We start from the raw sequence: 15,304 nt of genomic DNA on the forward strand, positions 1-15,304 counted from the left end.
AAAAAAAAAACCAAAACACTAATATAAGTCATGTTAGATAACAAAATGGTCTCAATATTGTTGGCCTTTACTCATTAACTTTATTCCTGTATATCCCCACCTCAGCTAGTGGCTGCCCATGACCTTCCTCCATTTTTCAAGCTTATACACTAATAGAATTGCTTCTGGCCAAGCTTAGCAACGCAAAATAGTCTATCTAGTTGTCTTATTTTGGGTTTTCCCCCCAAAAAAACTTAAAGCAAAAATGTAGGTGCAGGTAATTTATTTGAAAACCAATGTCAAGTGAGAGAACGGGAAAAGTGTGATAGAGAGAAGAAAAGAGCCAATAAGAGTGAGTTATGAAAGGGCTACAGCTATGGACAAGGAGGGCTCAGTCCTGCTGAGGACCTCCTGGAAAAAACATGTAACATTGTTCCATCAATGTTACAACTATCTATCAGTTCCCTACCTCAGGTTACTGCTGAGTGTGTGGAATCCTCTTGTACTTCCAGGCTGTCCTGCCTGCATGCTGGGCCATAGTAACTTCTGAGAAAGCCCAGAGCAGAAAGCAGTAAAATGTGGGCGATTGACATGGGAAGCACCAACAGGTAGATCCAGAAGTGAGCTGAGTTGATAAGGGGGAGGGCATCACCAGGGCCTGCTGTGCTGGCTCATGTCCACTTTCTTGACATTGAACTCTTGGCCCCATCAGGATGCACCTTCTACCCAACACCTTTCCGAGTGCTTGTCCATCCCATTGCTAACTCCCAATAACCATGCTGAGCCACCCCGTGACTCGGCCTATTTGCCCTGCTGGCTTCTCCATCACTGGGCGCTGGCATGGTCAACCTGTCTTTTCCAACTGTTTGCCAATAAGCAACACTGAATCACCAATTTTATGGGCACAGATAAACACATTGTCACAAAAACATAGGAGGAACTGATTTAAAGCAGATTATACAAGTTTTTCTGGATATTCTTTAGATCTTTAAATCAATGATTTAAAAGAAAAAAAACTGAACAATATCCAAAACTTTGTGGAGTTAAATATCCTATCTTCCCCTTAACATACTGGATACTGGAACACTCTCTTCTTAAAGCCAAAATTTCACCTTGTTCATTTTATAAGCTGTCACATTATGGTCACTCTGATTCTTAACCGTTTTGACCCCCACACCACTTTGGCAGTCTTGAGGGATGCCTCTGGTTGCCTCCTTCTAAGGACGTTTTTAAATACATTGAAATACAGTTCTATCCAAAGGTCCACGTATCTCAGTTTAAGAACCCCTAAAATTTCCATCTTCTGATGAGTTCACTCAGAAAGAAGTCAAAAGTATTTTATAATTCTAAATAAGAAACATGACTTAAACAATAAGTTTAAACAATATATTCCTGGAAAGGAATATATTCTTTCTTAACACAGAAAAGGCCTACCTAGCAGTTTGCTCATATTATTAATTCTTTGCAGGTGAATATAATAGCGCAGCAGAAGAATCCATGTAATATCCACTTTAATTGGGGATTTTCCCCCAGTATCTACATTCTCATATATCTCATCACTAGGGTGAGAGAATGTACAGGCAGTCTGGAAGGCAACTTGGTAGTTATCTGAAAGTAAAAAAAAAAAAAAAAAAAAAATTGGAATACAAATATGCTTTCCTTGAAAAATAACCATATGTGAAAAAAGAAAAGGAAAACTCATAAATGAAATACTGATGCTTAGGGCTGCATTCAATTAAAAAAAAATTTATATCACAAAAGACACCAAACACAAAGTTAAATGACAAACCATAGACTGAGAAAAGATATTTAGAATACACAAATTATTTTTTGTCTACTATGTAATCAATAAGAAAAAGTCAGCTAGTTCAACAGAAACATGGGCAAAAAATTTCAACAGGCAACTCATAGAAAAGGAAACCCAAATGGCCAAAATTTTTAGCATCATTAAAAATCAGATAAATGCAATTTAAAATGAAATACCATTTCACATTCCTCAGGAATTAACAGAAACTAAAACCTCAAAATAATAAATATTGTTAATAATGTGAAGAGACCAGAATTCTCATACAGCACTTGTGAAAGCAAATTCCTGGGCAGGGTCTAATAAAATTTTAAATGCAGATATTCATATATGTGTACCAGGAGTCTTGCAGAAGATACTCATGGCAGCATTGTTTGTATTACCAAAAAATAAGAAAAAGGAAACTTGAATAAATACAGGCATTAATTTGATGGCATTTCAAATGAATTAACTAAATCCATAAGTGAGAAACTATACTCCATGGGACAAATCAGGCCCATGCATGTTTATGTATGACCCATGAGCTAAGAATGGTCTTTATATTTTTAAGTGGTTGAAAAAAAATTTTAAATAGTATTTTGTGACATGTGAAAGCTTATGAAATTCAAATGTCAGTGTCCATAACTAAAGCCTTAATGGAATACAGCCATGTTCATTTATTTACATTTTGTCTATGGTTCCTTTCACATTAACACAGCAGAGTTGAATAGCTGCAACAGAGACCACAAAGTGTAAAATATTTACTATTTGGCCCTTTATAAAAACATTTACTGACCCAGACTTTGCTCAAAAAACATAAAGTGGAGAAGCATACCTAAAGATAATAAAGTAATATAGAGACATCAATAGCCTCCACACGAAAACAACAACCGGTAGAAATCTAATAAAAAAATTTTGTAATACCAATAAAAAGGTAAAATATCCAGAAATAAACCTGACAATAAGTATACAAGATCTATTTAAAGAAAACATTAAAACACTCCTAAGGGACTAATATTTTTTTAAAAGGCATGAACTAAAAAATATAGGACATAAAATATTCTTGGTTAAGATGACTCAATAGAAGAAAAATGTTGTTTCTAAGATAAAATATAAAGGTAATGAAACTCCAATGAAATTATGAGAGAGCTTTTTTAACTAGACAAGCTGCTTCCAAAGTAAAAATAAAAAGCCATAAAACACAAGAAAAACAATTTTGAGAAGAGTAATGAGTGGGGATTTACTTTAATAGATATTAAATATATTATAAGGCTACAATAATTAAAACTGTGTGGTACTGAAACCTGAATAGACAGATCAATAGGAAATGAGTAAAAAGTACAGAAATAGGGTAGCCATCTGGAAAAACTAAAATTATATCCATTTGTTATTTTTTACATATTCCAAATAGGTTTCCATAAATTAGTAAAAGGGTCCATGGGAGAACTAATTCATAGTCACAGAATAGGGACAAAACCTTTCTAACTATGACATAAATGCAAAACTTATCAAAGAAAAGGTTAATAATGTATACCATTTAGAAATAAAAAGTTTCTTCATGGGACAGAACCACCATAAAGAAAGCTAAATAATAACTGATAATTGAAAAAATATATTTGCAAATAATATCACAGTTAAAGGGTTGATTTCTATAATTAAGAGCTTCTAAAAATGTTTAAAGAAAAGGCAACGGAAAAAAACCAACCCCCCCCCCAATAAAAAACGGCTTCCCTGGTGGCCCGGTGGTTGAGAGTCTGCCTGCTGATGCAGGGGACACGGGTTCGTGCCCCAGTCCGGAAGATCCCACATGCCGCAGAGTGGCTGGGCCCGTGAGCCATGGCCGCTGAGCCTGTGGTTCCAGAGCCTGTGTCCGGAGCCTGTGCTCCACAACGGAAGAGGCCACAACAGTGAGAGAGCCGTGTACCGCAAAAACAAAAAGAGCAAATCATAGGCAGAAAGTTCACACAAAAGATGCTTAAGCTTAGTCCTAGTGAGAGATGTGTAAATTTTTTTTTTAACATCTTTATTGGAGTATAATGGCTTTACAATGGTGTGTTAGTTTCTGCTTTATAACAAAGTGAATCAGTTATACATATAAATATGTTCCCATATCTCTTCCCTCTTGCGTCTCCCTCCCTCCCACCCTCCCTATCCCACCCCTCTAGGTCACAAAGCACCGAGCTGATCTCCCTGTGCTATGTGGCTGCTTCGCACTAGCTATCTACCTTATGTATGGTAGTGTATATATGTCCATGCCTCCCTCTCGCTTTGTCACAGTTTACCCTTCCCCCTCCCCATATCCTCAAGTCCATTCTCTAGTAAGTCTGTGTCTTTATTCCTGTTTCACCCCTAGGTTTTTCATGACATTTTATTTTCTTAAATTCCATATATATGGGTTAGCATACGGTATTTGTCTTTCTCTTTCTGACTTACTTCACTCTGTATGACAGACTTTAGGCCTATCCACCACATTACAAATCGCTCAATTTCGTTTCTTTTTATGGCTGAGTAATATTCCATTGTGTATATGTGCCACATCTTCTTTATCCATTCATCCGATGATGGACACTTAGGTTGTTTCCATCTCCGGGCTACTGTAAATAGAGTTGCAATGAACATTTTGGTACATGACTCTTCTTGAATTATGGTTTTCTCAGAGTATATGCCCAGTAGTGGGAATCCTGGGTCATATGGTAGGTCTATTTGTAGTTTTTTAAGGAACCTCCATACTGTTCTCCATAGTGGCTGTACCAATTCACATTTCCACCAGCAGTGCAAGAGTGTTCCCTTTACTCCACACCCTCTCCAGCATTTATAGTTTCTAGATTTTTTGATGATGGCCATTCTGACTGGTGTGAGATGATATCTCATCGTAGTTTTGACTTGCATTTCTCTAATGATTAATGATGTTGAGCATCCTTTCATGTGTTTGTTGGCAATCTGTATATCTTCTTTGGAGAAATGCCTACTTAGGTCTTCCGCCTATTTTTGGATTGGGTTGTTTGTTTTTTTGTTATTGAGCTGCATGGGCTGCTTTTATATTCTGGAGGTTAATCTTTTGTCAGTTGCTTCATTGGCAAATGTTTTCTCCCATTCGGAAGGTTATCTTTTCACCTTGTTTATGGTTTCCTTTGGTGTGCAAAAGCTTTTAAGTTTCATTAGGTCCCATTTGTTTATTACTGTTTTTATTTCCATTTCTCTAGGAGGTGGGTCAAAAAGGATCTTGCTGTGATGTATGTCATAGAGTGTTCTGCCTATGTTTTCCTCTAAGAGTTTTATAGTGTCTGGCCTTACATTTAGGTCTTTAATCTATTTTGAGTTTATTTTTGTGTACGGAGTTAGGGAGTGTTCTAATTTCATTTTTTTACATGTAGCTGTCCAGTTTTCCAAGCACCACTTATTGAAGAAGCTGTCCTTTCTCCACTGTACATTCCTGCCTCCTTTATCAAAGATAAGGTGACCATATATGCATGGGTTTATCTCTGGGCTTTCTATCCTGTTCCATTGATCTATATTTCTGTTTTCGTGCCACTACCATACTGCCTTCATTACTGTAGCTTTGTAGTATAGTCTGAAGTCCGGGAGCCTAATTCCCCCAGCTCCGTTTTTCGTCCTCAAGATTGCTTTGGCTATTAGGAGTCTTTTGTGTTTCCATACAAATTGTGAAAAAATTTTTTCCAGTTCTGTGAAAAATGCCAGTGGTAGTTTGATAGGGATTGCATTGAATCTGTAGATTGCTTTGAGTAGTAGAGTCATTTTCACAATGTTGATTCTTCCAATCCAAGAACATGGTATATTGCTCCATCTATTTGTATCATCTTTAATTTCTTTCAACAGTGTCTTATAAATTTCTGCATACAGGTTTTTTGTCTCCTTAGGTAGGTTTATTCCTAGATATTATATTCTTTTTGTTGCAATGGTAAATGGGAGAGTTTTCTTGATTTCACTTTCAGATTTTTCATCTTTTGTGTATAGGAATGCCAGAGATCTCTGCACATTAATTTTGTATCCTGCTACTTTACCAAATTCATTGATAAGCTCTAGTAGTTTTCTGGTAGCATCTTTAGGATTCTCTATGTATAGTATCATGTCATTTGCAAACAGTTACAGCTTTACTTCTTCTTTTCCGATTTGGATTCCTTTTATTTCTTTTTCTTCTCTGATTGCTGTGGCTAAAACTTCCAAAACTATGTTGAATAAGAGTTGTGAGAGTGGGCAACCTTGTCTTGTTCCTGATCTTAAAGGAAATGCTTTCAGTTTTTCACCATTGAGGATGATGTTGGCTGTGGGTTTGTCATATATGGCCTTTATTATGTTGAGGAAAGTTCCCTCTATGCCTACTTTCTGCAGGGTTTTTATCATAAATGGGTGTTGAATTTTGTTGAAAGCTTTCTCTGCATCTATTGAGATGATCATATGGTTTTTCTCCTTCAATTTGTTAATATGGTGTATCACGTTGATTGATTTGCGTATATTGAAGAATCCTTGCATTCCTGGAATAAACCCCACTTGGTCATGGTGTATGATCCTTTTAATGTGCTGTTGGATTCTGTTTGCTAGTATTTTGTTGAGGATTTTTGCATCTATGTTCATCAGTGATATTAGCCTGTAGTTTTCTTTCTTTGTGACATCCTTGTCTGGTTTTGGTATCAAGGTGATGGTGGCCTCGTAGAATGAGTTTGGGAGTGTTCCTCCCTCTGCTATATTTTGGAAGAGTTTGAGAAGGATAGGTGTTAGCTCTTCTCCAAATGTTTGATAGAGTTCGCCTGTGAAGCCACCTGGTCCTGGGCTTTTGCTTGTTGGAAGATTTTTAATCACAGTTTCAATTTCAGTGCTTGTGACTGGTCTGTTCACATTTTCTATTTCTTCCTGATTCAGTCTTGGCAGGTTGTACATTTCTAAGAATTTGTCCATTTCTTCCAGGTTGTCCATTTTATTGGCATAGAGTTGCTTGTAGTAATCTCTCATGATCTTTTGTATTTCTGCAGTGTCAGTTGTGACTTCTTTTTCATTTCTAATTCTATTGATTTGAGTCTTCTCCCTTTTTTTCATGATGAGTCTGGCTAATGGTTTATCAATTTTTTTTATCTTCTCAAAGAACCAGCTTTTAGTTTTATTGATCTTTGCTATCGTTTCCTTCATTTCTTTTTCATTTATTTCTGATCTGATTTTTATGATTTCTTTCCTTCGGCTAATTTTGGGTGTTTTTTGTTCTACTTTCGCGAATTGCTTTATGTGCAAGGTTAGATTGTTTATTCGAGATGTTTCCTGTTTCTTAAGGTAGGATACTATTGCTATAAACTTCCCTCTTAGAACTGCTTTTGCTGCATCCTATAGGTTTTGGGTCATCGTGTCTCCATTGTCATTTGTTTCTAGGTATTTTTTGATTTCCTCTTTGATTTCTTCAGTGATCACTTCGTTATTAAGTAGTGTATTGTTTAGCCTCCGTGTGTTTGTATTTTTTACAGATCTTTTCCTATAATTGATATCTAGTCTCATAGCATTGTGGTAAGAAAAGATACTTGATACAATTTCAATTTTCTTAAATTTACCAAGGCTTGATTTGTGACCCAAGATATGATCTATCCTGGAGAATGTTCCATGAGCACTTGAGAAAAATGTGTATTCTGTTGTTTTTGGATGGAATGTCTTATAAATATCAATTAAGTCCATCTTGTTTAATGTATCATTTAAAGCTTGTGTTTCCTTATTTATATTCATTTTGGATGATCTGTCCATTGGTGAAAATAGGGTGTTAAAGTCCCCTACTGTGAATGTGTTACTGTCGATTTCCCCTTTTATGGCTGTTAGTATTTGCCTTATGTATTGAGGTGCTCCTATGCTGGGTGCATAAATACAATTGTTATATCTTCTTCTTGGATCGATCCCTTGATCATTATGTAGTGTCCTTCTTTGCCTCTTCTAATAGTCTTTATTTTAAAATCTATTTTGTCTGATATGAAAATTGCTACTCCAGCTTTCTTTTGGTTTCCATTTGCATGGAATATCTTTTTCCATCCCCTTACTTTCAGTCTGTATGTGTCTCTAGGTCTGAAGCAGGTCTCTTGTAGACAGCATATATATGGGTCTCGTTTTTGTATCCATTCAGCCAATCTGTGTCTTTTGGTGGGAGCATTTAGTCCATTTACATTTAAGGTAATTATCGATATGTATGTTCCTATTCCCATTTTCTTAATTGTTTTGGGCTCATTATTGTAGGTCTTTTCCTTCTCTTCTGTTTCTCGCCTAGATAAGTTCCTTTAGCATTTGTTGTAAAGCTGGTTTGTTGGTGCTGAACTCTCTCAGCTTTTGTTTGTCTGTAAAGGTTTTAATTTCTCCATCAAATCTCAATGAGATCATTGCTGGGTAGAGTAATCCTGGTTGCAGGTTTTTCTCCTTCATCACTTTAAATATGTCCTGCCAGTCCCTTCTGGCTTGCAGTTTCTACTGAAAGATCAGCTGTTAGCCTTATGGGGATTCCCTTGTGTGTAATTTGTTGTTTTTCCCTTGCTGCTTTTAATATGTTTTCTTTGTATTTAATTTTTGATAGTTTGATTAATATGTGTCTTGGTGTATTTCTCCTTGGACTTATCCTGTATGGGGCTCTCTGTGCTTCCTGGACTTGATTAACTATTTCCTTTCCCATATTAGGGAAGTTTTCAACTATAATCTCTTCAACTATTTTCTCAGTCCCTTTCTTTTTCTCTTCTTCTTCTGGAACCCCTATAATTCGAATGTTGGTGCATTTAATGTTTTCCCAGAGGTCTCTGAGACTGTCCTCAGTTCTTTTCATTCTTTTTTCTTTATTCTGCTCTGCAGTGGTTATTTCCACTATTTTATCTTCCAGGTCTCTTATCCGTTCTTCTGCATCAGTTATTCTTCTATTGATCCCATCTGAGTATTTTTAATTTCACTTATTGTGTTGTTCATCATTGCTTGTTTCATCTTCAGTTCTTCTAGGTCCTTGTTAAATGTTTCTTGCATTTTCTCTATTCTATCTCTAAGATTTTGGATCATCTTTACTATCATTATTCTGAATTATTTTTCAGGTAGACTGCCTATTTCCTCTTCATTTGTTAGGTCTGGTGGGTTTTTATCTTGCTCCTTCATCTGCTGTGTGTTTTTCTGTCTTCTCATTTTGCTTATCTTACTGTGTTTTGGGTCTCCTTTTTGTAGGCTGCAGGTTCGTAGTTCCTGTTGTTTTTGGTGTCTCTCCCCAGTGGCTAAAGTTGGTTCAGTGGGTTGTGTAGGCTTCCTGGTGGAGGGGACTAGTGCATGTGTTCTGGTGGATGAGGCTGGATCTTGTCTTTCTGGTGGGCAGGTCCACTTCTGGTGGTGTGTTTTGGGGTGTCTGTGGACTTATTAAGATTTTAGGCAGCCTCTCTGCTAATGGGTGGGGTTGTGTTCCTGTCTTGCTAGTTGTTTGGTATAGGGTGTCCAGCACTGTAGCTTGCTGGTCGTTGAGTGAAGCTGGGTGCTGGTGTTGAGATGGAGATCTCTGGGAGATTTTCACCGTTTGATATTATGTGGAGCTGGGAGGTCTCTTGTGGACCAGTGTCCTGAAGTTGGCTGTCCCACCTCAGTGGCACAGCACTGACTCCTGGCTGCAGCACCAAGAGCCTTTCATCCACACGGCTCAGAATAAAAGGGAAAATGAAGGAAGGAAGGAAGGAAGGGAGGAAGGAAGGAAGGAAGGAGATAAAGTAAAATAAAATAAAGTTATTAAAATGAAAATATTAAAAAAAAGGACGGCTAGAACCCTAGGACAAATGGTGGAAGCAAAGCTATACAGACAAAATCTCAGACAGAAGCATACACATACACACTCACAAAAAGAGAAAAAGGGGAAAAAATCATAAATCTTGCTCTCAAAGTCTACCTCCACAATTTGGGATGACTTGTTGTCTATTCATGTATTCCACAGACGCAGGGTACATCAAGTTGATTGTGGAGCTTTACTCCGCTGCTTCTGAAGCTGCTGGGAGAGATTTCCCTTTCTCTTCTTTGTTCGCACAGCTCCCGGGGGCTCAGTTTTGGATTTGGCCCCGCCTCGGCGTGTAGGTCACTGGAGGGCGTCTGTTCTTTGCTCAGATAGGATGGGGCTAAAGGAGCAGGTGCTTCGTGGACTCTGGCTTACTCAGGCCGGGGGGAGGGTGGGGTACAGAATGCGGGGCGAGCCTGCGGCGGCAGAGGCCGGCGTGACGTTGCACCAGCCTGAGGCACACCGTGCGTTCTCCTGGGAAAGTTGTCACTGGATCCCGGGACTCTGGCAGTGGCGGGCTGCACAGGCTCCCCGGAAGGGGGGGTGTGGATAGTGATCTGTGCTCGCACACAGGCTTCTTGGTGGCGGCAGCAGCAGCCTTAGCATCTCATGTCCGTCTCTAGGGTCCGCGCTTTTAGCCGCGGCTCGCACCCGTCTCTGGAGCTCCTTTCAGCAGCGCTCTTAATCCCCTCACCTCGCACACCAGGAAACAAAGAGGGAAGAAAAAGTCTCTTGCCTCTTCGGCAGCTCCAGACTTTTCCCTGGACTCCCTCCTGGCTAGCTGTGGTGCACTAGCCCCCTTCAGGCTGTGTTCACGCTGCCAACCCCAGTCCTCTCCCTGCGCTCCGACCGAAGCCGGAACCTCAGCTGCCAGCCCTGCCCGCCCCGGCAGGGGAACAGACAAGCCTCTCGGGCCGGTGAGTGCCGGTTGGCACCGATCCTCTGTGCGGGAATCTCTCTGCTTTGCCCTCCACACCCCTGTTGCTGCGCTCTCCTCCGCAGCTCCAGCTCCGAAGCTTTCCCCCTCCGCCACTCGCAGTCTCAGCCCGCAAAGGGGCTTCCTAGTGTGTGGAAACCTTTCCTCCTTCACAGCTCCCTCCCAGTGGTGCAGGTCCCATCCCCATCCTTTTGTCTGTTTATTCTTATTTTTTTTGCCCTACCCAGGTACGTGGGGACTTTCTTGCCTTTTGGGAGGTCTAAGGTCTTCTGCCAGTGTTCAGTAGGTGTTCTGTAGGAGTTGTTCCACGTGTAGATGTATTTCTGGTGTATCTGCGGGGAGGAAGGTGATCTCCGTGTGTTACTCTTCTGCCATCTTCCCCTCGTCCAGATGTGTAAATTAAAATTAAATCTTCCCTTCCTACTATATTGACAAAGGTTTAAGAATTTTTATAATATACCTGTATCAACAAAGGTATGGGGAAAAATGACTTTTTATTAATTACTGGCAGGAAAACAAATTGGCATAACCTTTATGGAAGATGTTTTGCAAACCTTATCAAAATTACAAATGATTCTACCCTTTGATCCAGAAATTTTCCTTATGGAAATTGACCCAATCAATATACTAGCTTATGAACAAAATTTTATACATATATAATTATACATATACTATATATATAAATCATATACATATGACATTTATAAATATACATATATGTGTAAAACTTTGTACATAGGTTAATATATCTATTGGGTCAATAAATATATATGTGATATATATATATATAAAATCTAGAACAAATTTGTATGTAATAGCAAAAGGGTAAAAACAACCTAAATATCTATCAAAGGAAGACTAATTATGGTGCATCTTTATAAAGATTATGCAACAATAAAAAGAAGCTACGTATTGATTTGAAAAAAATTGCCAACAGATACACTTACATCAGGTTGAAGAAAAGCAATGAGGAAGAAGCATAAAATTATGCATACTAATGGTTATACTGTTATTTGGTTTTTTTTTGTTTTTGTTTTTGTTTTTTGCAGTACACCGGCCTCTCACTGTTGTGGCCTCTCCAGCTGCGGAGCACAGGTTCCGGACGCGCAGGCTCAGCAGCCATAGCTCACGGGACCAGCCGCTCCGCGGCACGTGGGATCTTCCCAGACCAGGGAACAAACCCGTGTCCCCTGCATCGGCAGGTGGACTCTCAACCACTGTGCCACCAGGGAAGCCCTATTATTTGTATTTTTAAGGGAAAAATATATCAGTGTATTAGTGTGCACCATATTGATTCACTCAACATTTTTCCTAATCTCTGAACGTGCTTACCTATATTGAAGAAGTTGCAGAGATAAAAATCCCATTTCTGAGGTTTCCTTGCAGCTAGGGCCCTGGATGAGATTTAGGTATCACCAATTCAGTGCATTCACGAAAGACCTGAAGTTGGCACTGTGCTAAGTGGTGCGGAAGACAAGAGTCAAAGCATCTTTTGCTTGTGTGGATTCTGGCAGAGGTGGTGTGGTTGGTGAGGCTGCAGCTAGAGCAGAGTCTTCCTATTTTGCAGGCAGATTTTTGATTCTACAGCTTCCTTTACGCTATGGTCTGAACGTTTGTGTTCCCACCCTCCTGAAATTCGTATGTTGAAATCCTAACCCCCCAAAGTGATGGTATTAGTGCCTTTATAAAAGAGGCTCCAGAGAGCCCTAGCCCTTTCTACCATGTGAGGACAAAGCAAGAAGGCACCATCTATGCACCAGAAAGCAGGCCCTCACCAGACACTGAATCTGCTGGTGCCCTGATACTGGACTTCTAACCTCCAAACCTGTAAGAAATACATTTCTGTTGTTTATATATAAGCTACCCAGTCTGTGGTATTTACTTATAGCAGCACAAACAGACTAAGACACTTTATAAAACAAAAGAAAACAAAAACCTGCATTCCCTTGGTGATCCAGTTATGTATGGCTTAGTCATTTCTGGATGCTCAGCCTGGAATTTCTTTAGCCCTCACAGGGATTTTGAAAGTCCTTTAATAAATCTCCTCCTGCTTAAACAAATTGGAGTGGATTCTGTCCTCTGTAACAGAACCTTGACAGTTTGTATAAGCATGTGATATCTCTGGTAGAGAACACAGGAAACCAATTGTGGTAGGCAGAATAATGGTTCCCTAAAGATTTCCCTGCCCTAATCCCCAGAACCTGTGAATATGTTAGGTTACAGGGCAAAGGAGAATTAAGGTTGCAGATGGAATTAAGGCTGCCTGTCAACTAACCTTGAAATGGGGAGATTATCCTACATTATCCATGTGGGCTTAGTGTAATCATAGGGGCCTTTATATGTTGAAAAGGGAAACAGAAGACTGAGTGTATCAGAGTCAGAAAGCCTGAAGATGCTACTCTGATGGCTTGGAAGCTACAGGAAGGGGCCACAAGCTAAGAAACTCAGGTCATCTCTAGAAACTGAAAAAGCTTAGGAAACATTCTCCCCCAATGCCTCCAGAGGAATGTAGCCCTTCTGACACCTTAATTTTAGCCCAGTAAGGCCTATTTTGACTTCAGAACTCCAGAACTGTAAGATAATATATTGTGTTGCTTTAAGCCACTAAATTTGTGGTTGTTACAACAGGAATAGGACCTTAATATTCTGACAACACTGACTGCCTCTGGGGAGGAGAACTGAGGCACTTGCAGAGAAGATGGAAGGGAGACATTCTCTCCATACCCTTATATGACTTTTGAGTTGTGATTCTTGAAAATAAATTACCTATGCAAAAAACTGAACTAAATTAAAAGAAAAAAAGAACCTCGATACATATTTGGCCAATGTCATTTGGTCTTTTTTTTTTTTTTTAAGATTTATTATGTATTTATTTTTGGCTGTGTTGGGTCTTAGTTGCGGCATGCAGGATGTTTGTTGAGGCATGTGGGTGGGATCTTTCGTTGCGGCGCGCAGGCTTCTCTCTAGTTACGGCATGTGGGTTTTCTCTCTCTAGTTGTGGAGTGCGAGTTCCAGAGCATGTGGGCTCTGTAGTTTGCGGCATGCAGGCTCCCTAGCTGAGGCGCACGAGCTCAGTACTTGTGGTGTACGGGCTTAGGTGCCCCGCAGCATGTGGGATCTTAGTTCCCTGACCAGGGATCAAACCAGCGTCCCCTGCATTGGAAGGTGGATTCTTTACTAATGGACCACCAGGGAAGTCCCTGTCATTTGGTCTTTAACGTCACAGAGAAAAATTAAGACCAGTTCAATTTCTGTTCCTTTGTAGAAAGTCTGCTTTTTCTGTTTACAATTTTTTTCTTCCTCTTTATAATCCAAAAATGATGCCAAAATTTGTCCAGGTGTCATCTGTGCTGTCTTTAAATTTATCTTCAGAAGAATTTCTTGGAGGGAGAGTCCCTTATACCCTGCATTGAAGAGCATTCCTTTGCAACAGTTTCCACTATCCCCAGCCAGATGTGCATGCTTTCACTGGTTCTGGGCCAGTATTTATGCTAATTTCCCTGCATCATTCAGGAGGTGTGAATTCCAACCTCACAGTCTTAGGTGGTTTCTGACTTCCCCCCTGTGGTTGCTTTTTGGCCCTCACTGGGCACTTGGCATGTTGCTCTGCAGCTACACAGGCCAGTGGGCAGCGTACTTCTAGTCCTCAATTTGTGGACAAGCCCTCTCTGAACGCCAATGTTATGCAGTTAGCTAGGTTCTGACTTTCCCTACCTGCGGGGCCCTCTTTCCAGACCCCTTCTTTCACCAGGCATTCAAGTCCCAGCCCTGGCTGTTCCTGCTCCAGTGACTGCTCAGCTGCAGCTCTTGCTTAAAATTTCTCATTTTACTTTGGTGACTTGGGATCTCCCTTTCCTGATTTCATGCTCAGCTATAAATTAAAACAATTTTGGTTCTATTTTACCCAGCTTTGTAATAGGTTTGTATTGGGGAGGGCAGAAGCATCTTTCATGCCAGCTCAGGCCAACAGGTTGACCAGAAGTATCGATTTTGCATTTTGATTTCCTGGTAAAACTTATTTATCACACCCAACACAACGATCCAGGGCACTGCCTTTAGAATTGTATAGATGAGGGTCTATATTAGCCGTGAACCATCACCCAGAGTTCAATACCTCTCCCAGCACCTTGCCTCATTTAATAAATGTGCATAGTGACACTCTCACAGGACTTTCCTAAAGGATAAATGAAATCACACAAGAAAGCAGCAGCACACAGCATCAGGAGTGAATACTTAGGCTCTGCTAAGAGTTTCAAACCATCTTGTTAGATTTCCTTTGGTTCCTTCAAGGGTCAATCTTCCTCTGAGTCTTCAGGATAGCATCCCATTGCGTTCATGTGGCAATATTTTCTCACATGTGCCATCTGTTGTTTCTTATTTTCTCACTGTTGACTCTGTCTAGAATAGGGTCTCTTCATGCCTTGTGTCTGACAGTGGAGAACACATGCTCTGCCCTTGGTCATGGTACCGTCCTTTCTCAGATTTACATGATCCAAGGGCAGAGCTCTGAGTGGAACATCTAGACTCTTGCAGACATCGGCCCAGGACAGCTCTGCTTCGCTGAGGATGGTTCTCATCATACCCTCATTGTATGAATTGCTGACACTCTGGATCGATACAGCACATATACACACACATGCTCATACACACACACACACACACAAAATCACTGTTGTAAGCATGAATGATTTATCTCCATTCTCACCTGTACATGGTTTAATTATTCAGGATTTGAGGATATAATGTGCCTCCCTAGTTCCCCACCACTATGGGAAATTGTGTCTCAGAGGAATAGAAAAAGCCAAGAGAGCAGTTGAGGAATGACATCCCAGTTTTTAGTTGG

The 15,304-nt window shown here is 40.0% G+C and overlaps 1 protein-coding gene across 2 annotated transcripts in view; it reads right to left on the minus strand.

The window, feature by feature from the left end:
* CFAP54 (cilia and flagella associated protein 54) overlaps positions 1-15,304 on the minus strand; it is a 297,839-nt gene that overhangs the window by 57,300 nt on the left and 225,235 nt on the right. For both annotated transcript variants that reach the window (XM_065887671.1, XM_065887669.1), the window contains one exon: positions 1,414-1,587. In XM_065887671.1, the coding sequence (XP_065743743.1) occupies positions 1,414-1,587 (174 nt within the window). The remainder of the gene's footprint in view (positions 1-1,413; positions 1,588-15,304) is intronic.

The sequence above is a fragment of the Phocoena phocoena genome, chromosome 11 (assembly GCF_963924675.1).
Source record: "Phocoena phocoena chromosome 11, mPhoPho1.1, whole genome shotgun sequence".
NCBI lineage: Eukaryota > Metazoa > Chordata > Mammalia > Artiodactyla > Phocoenidae > Phocoena > Phocoena phocoena.